The sequence below is a fragment of the Dermochelys coriacea genome, chromosome 1 (genome assembly GCF_009764565.3).
Source record: "Dermochelys coriacea isolate rDerCor1 chromosome 1, rDerCor1.pri.v4, whole genome shotgun sequence".
NCBI classification, from domain to species: Eukaryota; Metazoa; Chordata; order Testudines; family Dermochelyidae; genus Dermochelys; species Dermochelys coriacea.
In genome coordinates, this window is record NC_050068.2 from 141,139,519 (window position 1) to 141,160,396 (window position 20,878).

Consider the following 20,878-nt stretch of genomic DNA (forward strand, 5'->3'; position numbering starts at 1 on the left):
CTTCCCCTCCGTCGGAGTATCTGGCAAGAAGGAACTGGAGAGGCGATTGGTCTTATGTGTGGCGCCAGGAAGGTGCAACTCCAGGGGGCTCCAGAGCCGACCCGACGGTTGCTGCTAGGGGAAAAGCCTTCCAGCAAACTGTGCACCCGGAGTGTGCACATACCTAATTGGAATGGATATAAGCAACACATCTCGAAGAACAACAGTTACGAAAAGGTGAGTAACCATTTTTTCTCCTCGATAAACCAAATAGATTGAACTAATTGAATCTTTCACTATAAGGCATGTTTTCTAATACTTTAATCATTCTCGTGACTCTTCTCTGGACCCCCTCCAATTTATCAACATATTTCTTGAATTGTGGGCACCAAAACTGGACACAGTAGTTGCATTAGTGCTAGTATAACCTCCCTAATCCTGTTCACTGCTCCTCTGCTTATACATCCAGGGATCACTGGAATGAACGACAAAAGATTTCCAACCGTGGAGAATCGGGTCCATTATCTATGTTGTATGGTTTGTGAAATTATATAGAAGTAGTACATAATAAAATATTAATAACAAAAGTACTGAAGATGTAATGTAATGAATTGGGTAACATTCAGACTTTAAGGTCCATTGTTTTGTGCCTTTCCTGTGCACGCAAACGCTTTGGCAAATCAGCACAATGTTTTTTAAATGAGCAAGTTTTTTCTAAGTGCTGCTCCTGGGATGCTTTCAAGATTTCTTAGTCCGAGTCCCAGCAGCATTACCAGTACTCCCAGTGCTACACCACTCTCATACCCGCAGTAGCCACAACCCTGCACACTATCAATCAGCACTGCAGCACTCCTGCACTGTCAGGAGAGTAACTCTGTTGTTTTTATTTTTATTTTTGTTTTGCACTGGTGGGTTTGGGGAGAGGAGAGTGTGAGCAGTGATGCGGGTAACTACAGGCCAGTTAGTTTGACATCTGTAGTATGCAAGGTCCTGGAAAAAATTTTGAAGGAGAAATTAGTTAAGGACATTGAAGTCAATGGTAAATGGGACAAAATACAACATGGTTTTACAAAAGATAGATCGTGCCAAACCAACCTAATCTCCTTTTTTGAAAAAGTAACAGATTTTTTAGATAAAGGAAATGCAGTGGATCTAATTTACCTAGATTTCAGTAAGGCATTTGATACCGTGCCACATGGGGAATTATTAGTTAAATTGGAGAAGATGGGGATCAATATGAACATCAAAAGGTGGATAAGGAATTGGTTAAAAGGGAGACTGCAACGGGTCCTACTGAAAGGCGAACTGTCAGGCTGGAGGGAGGTTACCAGTGGAGTTCCTAAGGGATCGGTTTTGGGACCAATCTTATTTAATCTTTTTATTACTGACCTTGGCACAAAAAGTGGGAGTGTGCTAATAAAGTTTGCAGATGATACAAAGCTGGGAGGTATTGCCAATTCGGAGAAGGATCGGGATATTATACAGGAGGATCTCGATTACCTTGTAAACTGGAGTAATAGTAATAGGATGAAATTTAATAGTGAGAAGTGTAAGGTTATGCATTTAGGGATTAATAACAAGAATTTTAGCTATAAGTTGGGGAGGCATCAATTAGAAGTAACGGAAGAGGAGAAGGACCTTGGAGTATTGGTTGATCATAGGATGACTATGAGCTGCCAATGTGATATGGCTGTGAAAAAAGCTAATGCAGTTTTGGGATGCATCAGGAGAGGCATTTCCAGTAGGGATAAGGAGGTTTTAGTACCGTTATACAAGGCACTGGTGAGACCTCACCTAGAATACTGTGTGCAGTTCTGGTCTCCCATGTTTAAAAAGGATGAATTCAAACTGGAGCAGGTACAGAGAAGGGCTACTAGGATGATCCGAGGAATGGAAAACTTGTCTTATGAAAGGAGACTTAAGGAGCTTGGCTTGTTTAGCCTAACTAAAAAAAGGTTGAGGGGAGATACGATTGCTCTCTATAACTATATCAGAGGGATAAATACAGGAGAGGGAGAGGAATTATTTCAGCTCAGCACCAATGTGGACACAAGAACAAATGGGTATAAACTGGCCACCAGGAAGTTTAGACTTGAAATCAGACGATGGTTTTTAACCATCAGAGGAGTGAAGTTTTGGAATAGCCTTCCAAGGGAAGCAGTGGGGGCAAAAGATCTATCTGGCTTTAAGATTCTACTCGATAAGTTTATGGAGGAGATGGTATGATGGGATAATGGGATTTTGGTAAGTAATTGATCTTTAAATATTCAGGGTAAATAGGCCAAATCCCCTGAGATGGGATATTAGATGGATGGGATCTGAGTTACTATAGAAAATTCTTTCCTGGGTATCTGGCTGGTGAATCTTAACCATCAGAGGAGTGAAGTTTTGGAATAGCCTTCCAAGGGAAGCAGTGGGGGCAAAAGATCTATCTGGTTTTAAGATTCTACTTGATAAGTTTATGGAAGAGATGGTATGATGGGATAATGGGATTTTGGTAAGTAATAGATCTTTAAATATTCAGGGTAAATAGGACTAATCCCCTGAGATGGGATATTAGATGGATGGGATCTGAGTTACGCAGGAAAGAATTTTCTGTAGTATCTGGCTGGTGAATCTTGCCCATATGCTCAGGGTTTAGCTGATTGCCATATTTGGGGTCGGGAAAGAATTTTCCTCCAGAGCAGATTGGAGAGGCCCTGGAGGTTTTTCACCTTCCTCTGTAGCATGGGGCATGGTTGACTTGAGGGAGGCTTCTCTGCTCCTTGAAGTCTTTAAACCATGATTTAAGGACTTCAATAGCTCAGACATAGGTGAGGTTTTTCATAGGAGTGGGTGGGTGAGATTCTGTGGCCTGCGCTGTGCAGGAGGTCGGACTAGATGATCAGAATGGTCCCTTCTGACCTTAGTATCTATTAATCTATGAATCTATGAGCATCTGCCCACACTAGGAAAGAGGATATTGGCTTTTGCTTTGTTGCCTCGTATCCTAGCTTGTGACTCAGCCAGTCTATTTCTGCTCTTGTATTTGTGAAAAATGTAAATATAGATTAAACATCAGAAAATGATACTGTTTTTATATGCCAATAATTTCCTTTTGTCCCTTTTCAAATATTCATCTTTGCTCTGACACTAACTCTAACCAGATGCAAAGAGTCCTGTGGCACCTTATAGACTAATAGACGTATTGGAGCATAAGCATCCGACAAAGTGTATATTCACCCACGAAAGCTTATGCTCCAATACGTCTGTTAGTCTATAAGGTGCCACAGGCCTCTTTGCCACTTTTACAGATCCAGACTAACACGGCTACCCCTCTGATGGGACTTCTGAGTCTAGGGAATTTTGAATTTAGAATGGCTCTCAGTACTGTAACTCAGGGATCACTAGTGCAAGCTTATGATTGAAAAAAAATATTCATGTTACCTTTCTCCACACACTGAGATGTTCTGTTTCACTTTGTACTTAAAGGAGATTCCATTAGGGTCACAGAAGGCAATGTGCTTTGTATCCTGGAATGACCAGTTCTTTTACCACCTTAAATCATGGGAGAGGAAAAATGGTGTTATGTGACTTTTAAATATATTTATAATAGATGAGTTACAGATACTAAAATGTTCTTTCCCTCATTTCCCTGTGGAAATTTTCCCTGCATATTTTCTTGGGTCAAGGACTACCTGACTTCAGCACTGATGTGTGCAGCTATTATTAGAGCTATTCCTGGCGATATGATGCAATGATAAAGAAGCACAAAGCACCACTTGCTGGAAATGTTGTTTTAGTCCTGAAGGGTATGAATTCAGTGAAATCTCCAACTCTTGGAACTAATTATAATAATATATTTGGTAACTTAACCAGTAGATAGAGGTTCTCTCATGATGAATGGTACAAAGAAATTTGACCAGCTGTTCAAACAACAAGATTGTTTTGAAATTTTTTTCTTCAGAAGATGAGCAAGAGAACAGTACGCTAATTGTAAATGTCCTCTCCATCAGATCCTTTGGTTTGTCTGCCTTTCTAACAGGCTACTCCTATTCCATCAAAGTATATTATAAACTCCTTCCTCATAACTCCAGAAAACATTTGATTCATGTTAAAATGGGAGCATGGTCTTGCAAATAAGTTCATTAGTATATTTCCTCTGTATTGCTGCTTGTTTTCATCAGAAACTTGATTTAGTTTTGGAAGTCAGAGCAGATGCTTTGTATTGCCTGTCTTATTCATATAGCTTATATTCCAAAGTGTTTAAGGGAGAGTAGTTTACAAAGATGTATTGTCTGGCATTCAAAACACTGCAGCAAAATTCTGCCCTCATTACTGTGTAGGGTGACCAGACAGCAAATATGAAAAATCGGGATGGGGGTTGGGGGTAATAGGAGCCGATATAAGAAAAATACCCCAAAATCGGGACTGTCCCTATAAAAGCAGGACATCTGGTCACCCTATTACTGTGGCACAGGTACAAGGGGAATAGCAGCCCCCAAATAGAGTACATGCAGGCTGAATGGTGACTGAGAGAGATCTGGCTGGGGTAACGTGCCCAGCAACATGCCTTGCTGCTGCAGCAGATGTAGCTGTGTATATACTCCTGTCATAAACACCAACTAGCATCTGTAGCGTGTGTGCCAGAAACTCATGGCCTAGCTTTGTCCACAGACCCCAAGATTCTTCTGACTGTGGCAAATGATTGAATCGTACTCACTCACTCTTTCCACCCCAATGGCTTTTTAATTTTAAGAGTCATAGGGCCAGAGAGAATGACTCTGCAGCCTGGTGGCCAGGGCCCCAGGGTCCAATCCCCTGCTCCAGTGATGCTTTATTTATACATGATGGAACAACTTCAAAAGGAGAGAGGCCCACATCAGAATATCCCATAGCTCAGTGGTTAGACAACTCTCCTGGGAGGTGAGAGACCCCTGTTCATATCCTTTCTCCCCATCAGGCAGAGCAGAGATCTGAATCCAGGGCTCCCAGATGAGTGCTCTAACCAGTGGCCTAATGGGCACCATCCATCCCGTGTTTTGATGGGACCCAATCTGGTAGATGGCATCTGACCACACCAACCAAATCAGACCCAGTGTGTGTCTTATATATGCCAACCCAGTTCCTAGATTGCTCTTGGCCTTAGGCAGGAGATAGGCATCCACATGCCAAGAGAGACAGCAGCGCACTGCCCAGAAGCAGAAACTTAGGTGACTGGAGAAATTCTACAGCAGACATTTTAGGCACCAAGTGAGTTTAGGTGCTTGTAGGTTTAGGCAATAGCCAAATGGCTATTGCAGCACTGTATCGTAGCACTGTAAAACTGGGACTTAGGTTCTGAGCTCTGTCTGTAAAGCAGCAAAATACTTAAGCACATGTTTAACTTTAAGCATGCAAGTCATCCTATTGAATTCAATGTTAATAATATAAAATGAGAAAATATTTAGTATTTTCACTTCAGCTTTTAATATTTACACACTATACAAATTAAAATTGTGATATCACACACAGATAATATATCAATGAATATTCAGTCTAAACATGATTAAACATTTCCCTTTCTTCACCAAAGAATAAATATAATAGATTTTAAATCCCTGGTGATTACTTTGTGTTTTCCTGCATAAGGAATTTTTGCAGTAGTGTAGCTACACTGATTTAGCTTTTGAAACCAGGGAAGCTACACTCCTGTGCAAATCATCCTTTCCACTGGTGCAGCTGCAACAGTGTACCTGCCTTAGTGCAGAAATTTCTACTGTAGTCAAGCCCTTAGAAGCCATGCTTTCAAATACCATCACCCCGTAAAGAGAGAGAGAAGGAGGGAGGGAGGAAGGAAAAGCTTCAGGAATGTCTTAGATATGGCTTCAGTAGTAAAAGTTCCAAATAAATTTCTGCTAATGGTTAAATTTCTTCATTCCCTCCACATAGCACTAAAAAAACATTTTAATTATCATTTTGTGCAGAAATTCTTTGATTCAAAGATTCACATGTGCATAAAGTTACATTTTTAAATTATAATAGTGTAGAATTCCACCTAAATAAATTCTACCTATCAGTTGGCTATTTTTCAGTTGTTGTCTATAATTCTCCAGTTAGAAGCAATTCAGTCAAAGTGAAGAATTCTTTTCTTCTCTTTCTTTTCTGAGTTCCCACTTGCTGCCAGTCACAACTCCAAAACACTAGGGACAGGCTAACCAAGAAAGTAAACAAGCCCAAATCCTATTAGTAAATAAAAAAAAAATTACTTGCAAATATTTGTGTGTCTAGAACTTCCTCCCCTTCTACCACACTGTTTTTTCACAGCCTCTTTTATTCACTAACTCATGAACATTCTGGAGAGGTAGTATTTATTCATCAAAATGTGTTTAGTAAGCAGACATGATAAAAACAAGCATGAATAATGTTCATGTTTTCATTCTAACTAGGAGAGCTCCAGCAGCTGTTTTGTAAGCTCTTTGTGGAATGGGAGTTGGAAAGAGAAATAAAAATAAAGCTTTTTTAAAAATCAACACTAGTGAGGTGGTGTGGAGAAAATTGATTTCAACCACCACTAAGTAGGGTTGAACAGGGCTATCTAGTCTGGCAGCACTTTGTAGTTAGGGATTAACCTGGTTATCCATCTATGTGCTGAAGGGGAGCCAATCCGTGAAGAGAGGAGAATAACTACACTGGAGCACACACACCCTGGTACATACCCCCTGGTACCTCCTGGTATGGTAGTATCAGATGTATATGCTGTGCTATGCATTTAGAAGATAATCTGAGGAGCTGGAGAGAACTGTGGCGGGAGTGGCAAGCAGCAGTTGCACCAGACAAAGAAAGCAGCACTACAGCAGCAGCCAGTAGTTTCCTCCATGCTGACATCCACAAAGTTCTGGAGCTGGGTCTGTGCATGCACGCACATCAGAGAACAAAGTGCACCAAGACAGCATACTCCATGACAGTATGCAAATACTGGAGTTACGTGTCACAGGTCAAGACAACTGCACCTGGATTCCCCCTCAGTGATTCAGCAAGAGCACCCACTCTGACTGTTGCCTCTCCTGGCGGGAGACGCACGTCCCTCTCCCTTCTGATCGGGGTATTCCCAGGCACCTTCATTGTGTTATTCCTAGCACAGACAGGTTGCCCTTGAACACCAGCTTGCTTTCTCTTCAGAGATGGATAACTGTGTAACTGCTACAGTGACAAGTTACCACACAGCTCTTTCGAAGCAAGCCTACTTTATTCTTACGGTACAAAGCATCACAGAGAAAATATAATAAACACAATAAAAGAACCTACACACATGCTAATAAGCTTAGCAGATTTCATCCTAACTCTCAAATAGGATTTGGCAGGTGCAGACTTTTAATACCCCACCTTAGGGGCATCCTTGCAAGTTCATTGGAGCTTCAGTTCAGAACAAGTACGCAGACTTATGAGGCCTCTGTAGACCAAATCCTTCCAATTCTCCCTTAGGGATTGGGCCCTCTGTAGGCCACAGTTCCTGTCCATTTGCTGGATCAGGAAGAAGGCCCTAAATTAGTTTAAAATGGGATTTTACCCAAAAGTCTTTCCTTTGTCTCTTGGTCTATAGAGAATCCAGTTTGAACATGTATATACATATCTCCTGGGGGGGATGTAAGTGGCTGCAAAGGCTGATCATGGAGGAAGTTCATTAGCATTTCCCCTGCCTATTAGAGAAGGTACATACAGTGCCACAATAACACATATACAGTTACATTTTAATACAATGTATTAATGCATGGTAACCCTAATTCAGTAAGGTTTAAGTTAACTCAGTAAAGTTTATCTTAATTCCATAAAGTTTGTTCAGGATAGTAACAGGATACTGTCAGGCTGTCACAACGTGAACAAGCTCTGATGAAAAATGTCTCCTCATGGTGGCAAGTTAGTCCCATTGAAATGGGTGACTAGTTATTTTCTGGTTTGAATCTTTTCTGTCTGACTTGCATTAAAATAGTAATTTATAACTTCTTGTCATTGGTTAAAAATAAAGTTGATCAAGTATAATATTTTAGTGCTTAAGTATGTGCTTAATACTGAAGTATTAGCAAATGAATAAATGTTTTGTTGAAAGAAGGCATTAAATCTGTTCATGATGATATGAGAATAATATATATTAGTCCTACAGTCAGCTGCACACATTTGCATTGCAACTAAGTAATTAGAATCTGTCTTCAATGTAGAGTTTTTAATTTAAGATTGGAAGATAACTGAAGAATATGATGCTTATCTCTAGTTTTAAGTGCCTCAAAGGTAAATTGCTTTATTGCCCTACAGTAACTATGCTTACAAAATTTTCAGTGCATATCATTCACTCTTGCTATATAGAAATATCAGTATATTGAAGATTTTTGAAATCTAGTGAGATGTAGAAGATTTGCCAATTAAAAAATTGTAATTAATTTTTGTGAAAGAGAGTGAGAAAGAGTTTGGACAGTGTACTTTCACCAATAAATGTGTATAGTTAAATATAATGTGTGATCCATTTTAAAGATTCTGAATATAAAAACTGTAACTTTTTTTAAATTGGAAAAATCAAACCATGCCATATAATTATATGGGGAACTATACTGATGTTTGTTTAGTTTATTCGAATGGCAGGCACTACTATATTAAGTATAGTGTTCATCTGGGACGAAACTAAAAGGGAAAATGTTTCATTAAAAAGAATTATTATGATTTTTTTCTGCTATTAATGAAAACCAAGTTCGTCATAGACCAAACCATCCCCAGTATTGTCAAATTTCAAATGAATTAGCTTTTAACACTGACTATTTCTGAGAAACCAGAATTAAACAAACTGCCAGTTAGTAATTTTGCAAATTAACTACTAAGGGGAAACAGCTGCATAAGAATTTCCTACAGTTAGAGGTCAATCCCTATAGTCTATAGATTCAGTGATGCAGATTCAGGCCCTTAATCCATTTTAGTTTGAATTATCTGAGATGGTTAAATGCCTTAGAAAGAAAATACCACATTTCTATGAGCTCTGTCTTTAATACTCTTAAAATGGGTGAGTTTTAGTGGCCGTGGTCCCAATGGAAACGATATAATTTAAGATACTTCTTTTTTATAATTTATCTTTGATGCTCTGGTTTGGGCATGTGTATTGTTCAGGCACTTTTAGTGTTTGGTGTATTACTAAAACACGAGACATTGACTCCATTCAAATAAATGAGATATAGAATAATGGAGAGAATTTTCAGTGTAATTATGATGTGAAGTGAAGTGAACCTGCTTATGGAACGAGAAGTTTTGCTAATTGAAGTTGTGGTATGTAATATATCGGTCAGAACATGAATAAACAGTTGGAACCTTTTTCCATTAGCAACTATTTCTACTTGAGTTGATGTACCCTTTGTGTCATATGTACAGTGGCAGTACGTTTCTATTTTATCAGTTATGTTGAATAACTAATAAGTAAGTTTCAGATTCTGTCACAGGTATTTTTAGTAAAAGTCATGGACAGTAAACAAAAATTCACAGAAGCCCATGACCCGTTGCTGACTTTTACTGAAAATATGGGGGCTCTGGCCCCAGGCAGCTTCTCCAGCCCCACCGCTGTGGCAGGGGCTGAAGCCAAAAAAGTCACAGAGGTTCATTAAAGTCATGGAATCAGTGACCTCCACGACAAAGTCATATCCCTCACTAATAACTGTCTTTCTATCTTGGGGCCTCTCATTTTGCCCCTCCACCCCCACGAACATGATACAGTTCTGTGGTGACCTAGAATCCTATTTTCGACGTCTCCGACTCAAGGAATATTTCCAACACACCTCTGACCAACATATTAACTCACAGAGACCTTCCTACCAACACTACAAAAAGAAGGATTCTGGGTAGACTCCTCCTGAAGGTCGAAACAGCAGCCTGGACTTCTACATAGAGTGCTTCCACCGACGTGCACGAGCTGAAATTGTGGAAAAGCATTATCGCTTACCCCATAACCTCAGCCATGCAGAACACAGTGCCATCCACAGCCTCAGAAACAACTCTGACATCATAATCAAAAAGGCTGACAAAGGAGGTGCTGTCGTCATCATGAATAGGTCGGAGTATGAACAAGAGGCTACTAGGCAGCTCTCCAACACCACTTTCTACAAGCCATTACCCTCTGATCCCACTGAGAGTTACCAAAAGAAACTACAGCATTTGCTCAAGAAACTCCCTGAAAAAGCACAAGAACAAATCCACACAGACACACCCCGAGAACCCCGACCTGGGGTATTCTATCTGCTACCCAAGATCCATAAACCTGGAAATCCTGGACGCCCCATCATCTCAGGCATTGGCACCCTGACAGCAGGATTGTCTGGCTATGTAGACTCCCTACTCAGGCCCTACGTTACCAGCACTCCCAGCTATCTTCGAGACACCACTGACTTCCTGAGGAAACTACAGTCATTGGTGATCTTCCTAAAAACACCATCTTAGCCACTATGGATGTAGAAGCCCTCTACACCAACATTCCACACAAAGATGGACTACAAGCCATCAGGAACAGTATCCCCGATAATGTCACAGCTAACCTGGTGGCTGAACTTTGTGACTTTGTCCTCACCCATAACTATTTCACATTTGGGGATAATGTATACCTTCAAATCAGCGGCACTGCCATGGGTACCCGCATGGCCCCACAGTATGCCAACATTTTTATGGCTGACTTAGAACAACGCTTCCTCAGCTCTCGTCCCCTAATGCCCCTACTCTACTTGCACTACATTGATGACATCTTCATCATCTGGACCCATGGAAAAGAAGCCCTTGAGGAATTCCACCATGATTTCAACAATTTCCATCCCACCATCAACCTCAGCCTGGACCAGTCCACACAAGAGATCCACTTCCTGGACATGACGGTGCTAATAAGCGATGGTCACATAAACACCACCCTATATCGGAAACCTACTGACCGCTATTCCTACCTACATGCCTCTAGCTTTCATCCAGATCATACCACTCGATCCATTGTCTACAGCCAAGCTCTACGATATAACTGCATTTGCTCCAACCCCTCAGACAGAGACAAACACCTACAAGATCTCTATCATGTATTCCTACAACTACAATACCCACCTGCTGAAGTGAAGAAACAAATTGACAGAGCCAGAAGAGTACCCAGAAGTCACCTACTACAGGACAGGCCCAACAAAGAAAATAACCGAACGCCACTAGCCATCACCTTCCGCCCCCAACTAAAACCTCTCCAACGCATCATCAAGGATCTACAACCTATCCTGAAGGACGACCCACCGCTCTCACGGATCTTGGGAGACAGGCCAGTCCTTGCTTACAGACAGCCCCCCAATCTGAAGCAAATACTCACCAGCAACCACACAACAGAACCACTAACCCAGGAACCTATCCTTGCAACAAAGCCCGTTGCCAACTCTGTCCACATATCTATTCAGGGGATACCATCATAGGGCCTAATCACATCAGCCACACTATCAGAGGCTCGTTCACCTGCGCATCTACCAATGTGATAGATGCCATCATGTGCCAGCAGTGCCCTTCTGCCATGTACATTGGCCAAACTGGACAGTCTCTACGTAAAAGAATGAATGGACACAAATCAGACGTCAAGAATTATAACATTCAAAAACCAGTTGGAGAACACTTCAATCTCTCTGGTCACTCGATTACAGACCTAAGAGTGGCTATCCTTCAACAAAAAAGCTTCAAAAACAGACTCCAACGAGAGACTGCTGAATTGGAATTCATTTGCAAACTGGATACAATTAATTTAGGCTTGAATAGAGACTGGGAATGGATGAGTCATTACACAAAGTAAAACTATTTCCCCATGTTATTTCTCCCCCCCCCACCCTACCCCCCACTGTTCCTCAGATACTCTTATTAGAGCATAAGCTTTCGTGAGCTACAACTCACTTCATTGGATGAAGTGAGCTGTAGCTCACGAAAGCTTATGCTCTAATAAATTTGTTAGTCTCTAAGGTGCCACAAGTACTCCTTTTCTTTTTGCGAATACAGACTAACACGGCTGCTACTCTGAAATCAGATATTCTTGTTAACTGCTGGAATTAGCCTACCTTGCTTGTCACCATGAAAGGTTTTCCTCCCCCCCCCCCCCCCCCCCCGCTGCTGGTGATGGCTTATCTTAAGTGATCACTCTCCTTACAGCGTGTATGATAAACCCATTGTTTCATGTTCTCTGTGTGTGTATATCAATCTCCCCTCTGTTTTTTCCACCAAATGCATCCGATGAAGTGAGCTGTAGCTCACGAAAGCTTATGCTCTAATTAATTTGTTAGTCTCTAAGGTGCCACAAGTACTCCTTTTCTTTTTGCGAATACAGACTAACACGGCTGCTACTATGAAACCTGTCTTTCTGAAGTGGGTTTTAGCCCATGAAAACTTATGCCCAAATAAATTTGTTAGTCTCTAAGATGCCACAAGTACTCCTCGTTGTTTTTGCTGATACAGACTGACACGGCTACCACTCTGAAATGTGTCTTTTTTTTGTGTGTGAAACCAGGTTCCTTTTTAATTTTCAGGATTGTTCTCAAATGTGTAACAGATGAATTCTTGAAAGCTGGGGCCAGTCATCTATTTAAATATAGTAGATGAAACGTAAAGGTGTATTGAAATCCATACTCTACTTTGTAGCTCATTAAAAATATTTCAGTATCCAGTCTGATAAGCCATTGATTAATAGAATTTTGCAGCAAAATATGAGTTTGATGCCGTGCTATGGGTTGGTTTTGCTGAATTCGTAGATTTAACATTTTACCTTGTTATGTGTGTGGCATGTTCCAGATCTAAATAGAAAGGAGAAAAACAATTTCAGGACAGGGTGGAAAAACAATATCTAATAATTGGTGAGGAGCTGCAGTTAGACAGTTGATGGCATTTATCAGCAGCATGGGAGTCTAGTAATCACTTTGTCGCCATGCAGCACCAACAGAGTAAATAAAGAAACAAACACTTTGTAAACTTGACCCTCACGCACGTTTTTGGAATTTTACATCCTGTGAGTATGCAGTTGAGTCATTAGGTCCATTTACACATACTATTCTAGGAAAATGTCATCTCGAAGGTGAAACTGGAGCCAGTTTTGTTCTGCATAGAACCAGTCAAACAATTTAAAAACCTAAAATCTAAATAAGAAGGTAAGTTAAGGCCTGATCCAAAGCCCATTGAAGTCAATTAAAAGGCTCCCATTGACTTCAATGGGCTTTAGATCAGGCCCTTAATCATTATCTCATTGAAAGTGCTAATTCAGAACACTGAATTGTAATAAAACTTTCTGCTTTTCATTACAATATACTATGGACAAAAATGGCTATTTACTTAAATTATTTTGAGGTGGCGAAGATCAATACCCCTTCGTTAACATCTCCTCCAAAAACACCAAAATTCAGCAAGATGGAAACTCATTCCTGTAGAACACACTTAGATTATACGTTCAGACCGGAGGCACTTTTATAGGTTGTGTTTAAAAAACAAAACAAAGCACTTTTTTAAAGATATTAAGTACCACTTAGGAGAAAATAGACAAAACTTCTCCCTTCCAGTTTAGGTGAATTAATCATGAAAACACTTAATACAGAAAAGTCAAATGAAATAAAACAGTGGGTTTTTTGCACTGACAGCTGTTAAGGAATTTTTTAAAATTCTGTATCAAACTGTCTACACTGAATTAAAGTAAGATTTGCAAAATTTCCTAAATGACTTAGAAATAGAAGTCACTTACACACTTCAGAACATCTCACCCTAAATCTTTCCTTCTAGAGAAATACAGACATATTTAGGCCTATATAAATAGACTCATTGAACTTGATTCAGAATTGGAATTGGTTGCCTTTGATGAGACTTTGCTAGCTGGGCCCAGTGGACTAGCACCATTAGAGGACGGAAAGGGACTAGACACAGTCAATCAGGAGAAGTTGTCCCCACACTTACCACCAAAGGCAGGATGATTTCAAGCAGGGCCCTATGGATTTTTTCCAATATGAAACTCCCGTTATATAATCACTCTTTCAGTCCCCTACATCATCCCACCCAATCCCATATACTCTGATGCTATCTAGGATCAGACAGGGGTGGAGATAGGGATGTTTGCCTTCCCCAGTGCATTTTCAGGCATCAGAGTCCAGGCCAGCTCCTTAGTTTCATGATGTTACTGTTAATTATTGTAGCAATGTTGTTATATGGATTTAATTTGCTGTTTGAGAATTTGTCAGAACTTCGAAGGAGGAAACCCCTTGGAGATGGAGACGGGTTGTCCTTTTCCCATAATGTGAACATGTGAGCTAAGTCATGACGTATATGCAAGACTGAGAAAGAGAAATTGGGTATGGAATGGATCTTAAAATAAAGAGAGCTTTGTAACATCACACCCCACCCTGCTGTGGGAAGGTTGATCTTATTAATTAGGAGCAGGCTTTAACCATGTGGGGCCATTAGTATTTTAACTTTGATTTACTTGTAACTAGTAAGGCTAGCAGGTGCCTGAAACCTTCAATTTTTTATATCGGCTAAATAAAAGTTGAGGCAAGCGGTATTTACACTCAGACTCTTTTCTGTGAATTTTATTGCTGTTACCAACAATATATTAAGCTAAAATACAAGTCAACTAACACTAAAGTGGTGCATGTTTTTTATGATTATGATTATTATAAATATATTTTTCACTCACTGAATAATGGACATTTATTGGATTTGAGTCTTATTGCAGACGTGACCCTGTAGTACAGCTTTTTATCAGGCCCTATGAGGCCCTAAATACAGAGATAATTCTGACCTTATTTCTATGCCAATACTTAAAAGTGCTTGGGTGTGTTGGCTCTTGGTTACTAGGTTCAGTCAGGACCAGGTAAAGGACATAACTTTGTAAGTCAAGGGTCTTTAGTTGTGGAGCTGTCTCAATCTTCTGTATCTTTTGGGACATGATAATAATAAGGCTCATTTATTTCAGCAGATTTCTCCATGAGTTTTGTTTTTGGACCCCTTCCTTTTTTTTTTTCAATTTCTCTCTCTCTCTCCCATTCCCCTTTGTTTATTTATACATAATACAAAATAGCATAGAGGTCAAAAATTCAAATACTGAAGGTGTCTACAAGCAAATCTGTAAAGTCCCAGCCAAATCTTTCTAGCACCAGCCGAAAAATATTTTTCATAGTTTCATAAGGCATTGAAATAAAAAAAACCAAACACATACACTAAAATCAGAAATTAAGATCAGCTATCCAATGGACCACCAAACAGAACTAAAGGACTTCCCTCACAGGAACACTACCACTCTAAATGAGTGAAAAATGTCCTATTAACACAAAACATAGTGAAAAAAGAATGCCTGTTTCTGAGAGAAACTTTAGTTCTAGTTGATGAGTTGATTTTATTGTGCTGTATTGTTTTCCTTCAACCGTTCATGAAAGTCTGAAATAAAATTGTATTTTTCCACTTGTGCTAGAAATCTGCCTAGGACATCTTTTAGATTTTGCATAGTAATGCTTTTGGTGTTCAAAGTTTTGATTGCTATTTTTATAAGAATTTAGGAAGGGTTTGGAACACACTAAGTACACTGTTAGTTTTTCACTGCTTTTCTGTGTCTTCATTTGCTTACAGACCTTTCAGCAGTCTTCTCTACAGCAGAAAACTAAAAAGAAAAACAAAGGTAATTAAATGGGTACTTTTTGAAGTGATGGTAGAAAACAGAAATGTGAATATTACTGTTTACAATATTGTAGTATTTTACAGGTTGCAATTTGTTAACCTGAACCAAATTTATAGTCATCAGTTATCCATATGACAAAACTATCCAACCAGGATTAACAGCCCTTCTCTGATTCAGCACATCTTAACTATATTCAACATTCTCTTTTACAGAGGTCTGAGCATGTTACTGAATTGCACTATGCAGGGTTTTGTGGATCTTTTGAATGTTAGTAAAGCTGTACTTTTCAAAGTATTATCCAATATAAACCTATTTTAATCTTTTTAATATATATATTTTAAGCAGCCATGCCTGTATGTACATTCATGTGTAGCTATTTGTGTGTTTACATATGTTGCCATGAAATGAACTATCAAGATGTACACAAACATATGTACCCACATAATACTGTATTTATATATCTTGTCCTCCTTTCCTATAGAACCTGTATTGTTGCCTTCATTTATTGCATTTTGTCTTGTGCTCAGATTATAATATCTGTAAGCTAAGAGAATAAACCTACTTTTTTCTTTTGCCATGCACGCATTTTGTTGCTTGATTAAAAAGAAATAATAATAATGACAAAGAAATTATTATTGAAATGTTTCTGTTAAGTTTGTAAAGATGGATCAGATTTTTAGACAAATTTAGCATTTTGTGTTTGTTTGATTAAATGCATAATGTGAAGCCTTTCACATATACTCATTTCAATTTAACTATTGGCATTTTTAGCTCCTATTCCTGGTAAGAGCAAAAGGCGGATTTCCTGTAAAGATCTGGGCCGTGGGGACTGCGAGGGCTGGCTTTGGAAAAAGAAAGATGCCAAGAGTTATTTCTCCCAGAAATGGAAGAAATATTGGTTTGTTCTGAAGGATACTTCTCTATACTGGTATATCAATGAGGAGGTAAGAAATAGGCACATTCATTGCTCATCCTGTCTAATGCTAATAAGTCTTACATTGTATTGTTGTCATAATTAGATGGAAAGTCAAATACCATCCTGAAAACAGGTGAGTGATTTCATTCACCCAAATAATCTTACTTAAATCAGTAAGATTACTTGTATGACTAAAGTCACTCTTATGCATTAGAGTTTGCAGGATTTGCCCTTTAATTTTTTTTTTTGGAACATAAGGAAGAATGTAATTACTCACCTCTATATTTCCATACCCTTAATAGCGTGTAATAAAGTCATCGTTCTCTCTTGACAACAAAACACGAATTTAGAAGAGCAAATCTAGAGTCATTTGTCCCTGTCATGACAACTGAGACAACATTATAGCCATAATTTATGTTGCATTTGGGGGTACCTTATTTAGTTTTAATAAGGAATCTGTGGTATTACTAAAATCCACTGTAGTTATGCAAAACGGTCTCAAATTCTGTTCTCTTTTGATACAATGTATCTAATTTGGATTATCATTTTGAGTGCTTAATTATATACTGATAACGTTGGAAGAGCATCATTAAGCTGCCTAAGACCCTGATCCTGCAAGGGTCCCTCATTTATCTAATTTATTTGCTTCTTTGGAAGAATAATTGTTTTTTAAATCCTTTTTTGGTGGAATGGACTCTTTGCCAGTTGTGTGAAAGATCAGAATTTCTTTTGGAAAATCCAACTTTTTTCTTAATGGAACTCTTTTTAGGAAACTGAGATAATCTTAAACTCTGATAAACTCTCATGTAGTAAAATATATTTACACCATGTGTCTGAATTAGGGCTGTCAAGCGATTAAAAAACAATAATAGAATACTATTTATGTAAATATTTTGGATGTTTTCCACATTTTCAAATATATTGATTTCAGTTACAACACAGAATACAAAGTGTACAGTGCTCACAAGTTCACTCAGTCCTACTTCTTGTTCAGCCAATCGCTCAGACAAACAAGTTTGTTTACATTTTCAGGAGATAATGCTGCCCGCTTCTTGTTTACAATGTCACCTGAAAGTGAGAACAGGCGTTCACATGGCACTGTTGTAGCTGGTGTTGCATGATATTTACGTGCCAGATGCACTAAAGATTCATATGTCCCTTCATGTTTCAACCACGATTCCAGAGGATATGCATCCATGCTGATGATGGATTCTGCTCGATAACGATCCAAAGCAATGCAGACTCAACACATGTTCATTTTCATCATCTGAATCAGATGCCACTAGCAGAAGGTTAATTTTCTTTTTTGGTGGTTCGGGTTCCGTAGTTTCCGAACCAGTGTGTTGCTTTTTTAAGACTTCTGAAAGCATGCTCCACACCATGTCCCAATGAGATTTTGGAAGGCACTTCAGATTCTTAAACCTTGGGTCGAGTGCTATAGCTATCTTTAGAAATCTCACATTGGTACCTTCTTCGAGTTTTGTCAAATCTGCAGTGAAAGTGTTCTTAAAACATATATCCTGGGTCGTCATCCGAGACTGCTGTAACATGAAATATATGGCAGAATGCAGGTAAAACACAGAGCAAGAGACATACAATTCTCCCTCAAGGAGTTCAGTCCCAAAATAATTAACTCATTATTTTTTAACGAGCATCATCAGCACGGAAGCATGTCCTCTAGAATGGTGGCCAAAACATGAAGGGGCATACAAATGATTAGCAGATCTGGCATGCAAGGTATTTACCTTGCAACATGGGCTACAAAAATCCCATGTGAAAATCTGTTCCCACTTGCAGGTGACATAAATAAGAAGCGGGCTGCATTATCTCCCATAAATGTAAACAAACTTGTTTGTCATAGCTGTTGGCTGAATAAGAAGTAGGACTGAATGGACTTGTAGGCGCTAAAGTTTTACATTGTTTTTTTTTGAGTACAGTTATATAACAAAAAAAAATTACATTTGTAAGTTGCACTTTCACAATAAAGAGATTGCATTACAGTACTTGTATGAGGTGAATTGAAAAATACTATTTCTTTTGTTTATCATTTTTACAATGCAAATATTTGTAATAAAAATAATCTAAAGTGAGTACTGTACACTTTGTATTCTGTGTTGTAATTGAAATCAATATATTTGAAAATGTAGAAAAACATCCGAAATATTTAATACATTTAGATTGGAATTCTATTGTTTAATAGCACGAGTAAAACTGCTATTAATCATGATTAATTTTTTTAATCGTGATTAATTTTTTGAGTTAATCCCATGAGTTAACTGCGATTAATCAACAGCCCTAGTCTGAATGGTTCTAAATCCTCATCAGTGTGCGAGTTTTCAACACTTTGGGGTGGCCTTTTTCGTTTATTACTTCATAGAATCATAGAATATCAGGGTTGGAAGGGACCTCAGGAGGTCATCTAGTCCAACCCACTGCTCAAAGCAGGACCAATGCCCAATTTTTGCCCAGATCCCTAAATGGCTCCCTCAAGGATTGAACTCACAACCCTGGGTTTAGCAGGCCAATGCTCAAACCACACAGCTATCCCTCCTACCATGCTTGTCTGTATGATGTTGTATGATGCTTAGCCCTGGGAGGCATTTTGGACATTTAGATTATTCTTGTTATTTAAGACCATTGTGGTTCCAAAGTGTGGTATCTTACTATAAAAAATAAAGAACAAGAATAAGCAACATGTTCTTTCTTTTGATGTGTAAATATGCTCCTGTGGCTAAGATAACTTTACTTTTTTCCTCCAAGAAAAGAATATGCTTAAAGATATCCAGCATTGCAGGATCTGTCCTTTCCATACTTTCCTTCCAAATTATTCCAGTTCTACTTTTCTCTGTACATCTGTGCCTTTAAAAAAAATAAAAATAAATAAAAAGCCATATAGAAGGACATTTAGAATATTAAAAATAATTTTCCTGGAGTATCCTTAGTTCTTGCATTGAAAATTAACTATTTTAACAGCTCATCATCAGAGGGTGTACTAAATTGTATGCTCCATATAATGACCTGATAGCTTCTATTTGTCTGTAAGATTTTATGTATAGTCATAATGCTATGTTATAATGTTATAAATGTTGTTAATAATAAGACCAACCAAGTTTATTATTATACTGTCCTATAGCAATGGAGAAATAAAGGCACCTCAAAGTAATACAGACTCTAAGAACCTATTTGAAGTCCCTTTGAGTCCCTTCCTTTCTAGTTGGTTTTCTTACACCAGGATGGAAAAGAGGCAGTTTACTGAATTTAAATAAATACATCCTGTATTCCTGGGAATACCTGTTCCTGTTGTCTTGGAGAGAGAGAAATGACAGTGTCAAATGATTAAACAAAGGCTTGTTGCATGCTTATGAACTGGTGAATGGTGCACTTTTAGAAAAAGGAGAAAGATGTGTGATCTATGTGCTTCTTAAGACATTGCAACAAAAGCATTTTATATAAAGATTGTGTTCCATGATGCCAGAAATCCTTATGTATTTTTCCCCCTTTCTGACAGGTTGTGAATATGTAATATAATTTAATGGGAGCAATGACAGAGAAAATCTATGAAGCTGGAGCAATACAGTGAAAAATGTTTAAAAGAGGTAGATAGTGTTCTCTGAGAAGTAGAGTGGTACCAAAATCTAGACAAATAAATTGACAAGCATTCCAAGCATTAAAAATGAAAAACAAGTTGCTATGACAATGTGACTATAAATGGGAAACCTAAGCATGCACAGAAACAAATGGAAAGTACTTTACGTAGGCTAGAAGAACACATATTTGAGTTAGGTGGTGAAAATCAAAAGCATAGATGAAATGAAGACTAAAATTGTCAAAGGCAAAGATAGTTGTCACGGGTGTCAGAGAATGTAAGAGTCCTTTGCATGAACAATAAGAGCAGAGGTTACCAAAAACAGTAGTGGAATGCTAATTGCCTGGTACGTGGATTCAAATAAAGGTATATCTCTCAGCCTTCCAAGGACTAAATATGTGACAAAGAACCAAAGTGATTGATAGATACATTTTTTTTTAAATAGAGAGGGAAGAGCATGAAATTATGCGGATTCATTATTTTAACATATATCTGTTTTCTCTAGTCTCAATTTAATGATTCTATATTAGTGATGTTAATAATTCACAGTTATAAGCAGCAGTATAACAGTCTGTGGGGCTGATGTATTGGTGTCCTAAAACAAATGCTGTGCTTTTAAATTGTGAAAAGTTGAGGACAGGTCAAAGTCCAGTAAAGCTATTCACAATTACCAAGTCTTTTAGAGGAAGAGGGAAAGAGGCCAAGATTCCCCCTCTCTAAGTGTAACTGATAAGATATAAGAATAACTGGAGAGAAATCATTTATC

The 20,878-nt window shown here is 38.6% G+C and overlaps 1 protein-coding gene across 9 annotated transcripts in view; it reads left to right on the forward strand.

Annotated features, from left to right (window-relative positions):
• CNKSR2 (connector enhancer of kinase suppressor of Ras 2) overlaps window positions 1-20,878 on the forward strand; it is a 384,996-nt gene that overhangs the window by 271,750 nt on the left and 92,368 nt on the right. For all 9 annotated transcript variants that reach the window (XM_043504745.1, XM_043504743.1, XM_038375840.2 and 6 more), the window contains 2 exons: window positions 15,562-15,610; window positions 16,382-16,554. In XM_043504745.1, the coding sequence (XP_043360680.1) occupies window positions 15,562-15,610; window positions 16,382-16,554 (222 nt within the window). The remainder of the gene's footprint in view (window positions 1-15,561; window positions 15,611-16,381; window positions 16,555-20,878) is intronic.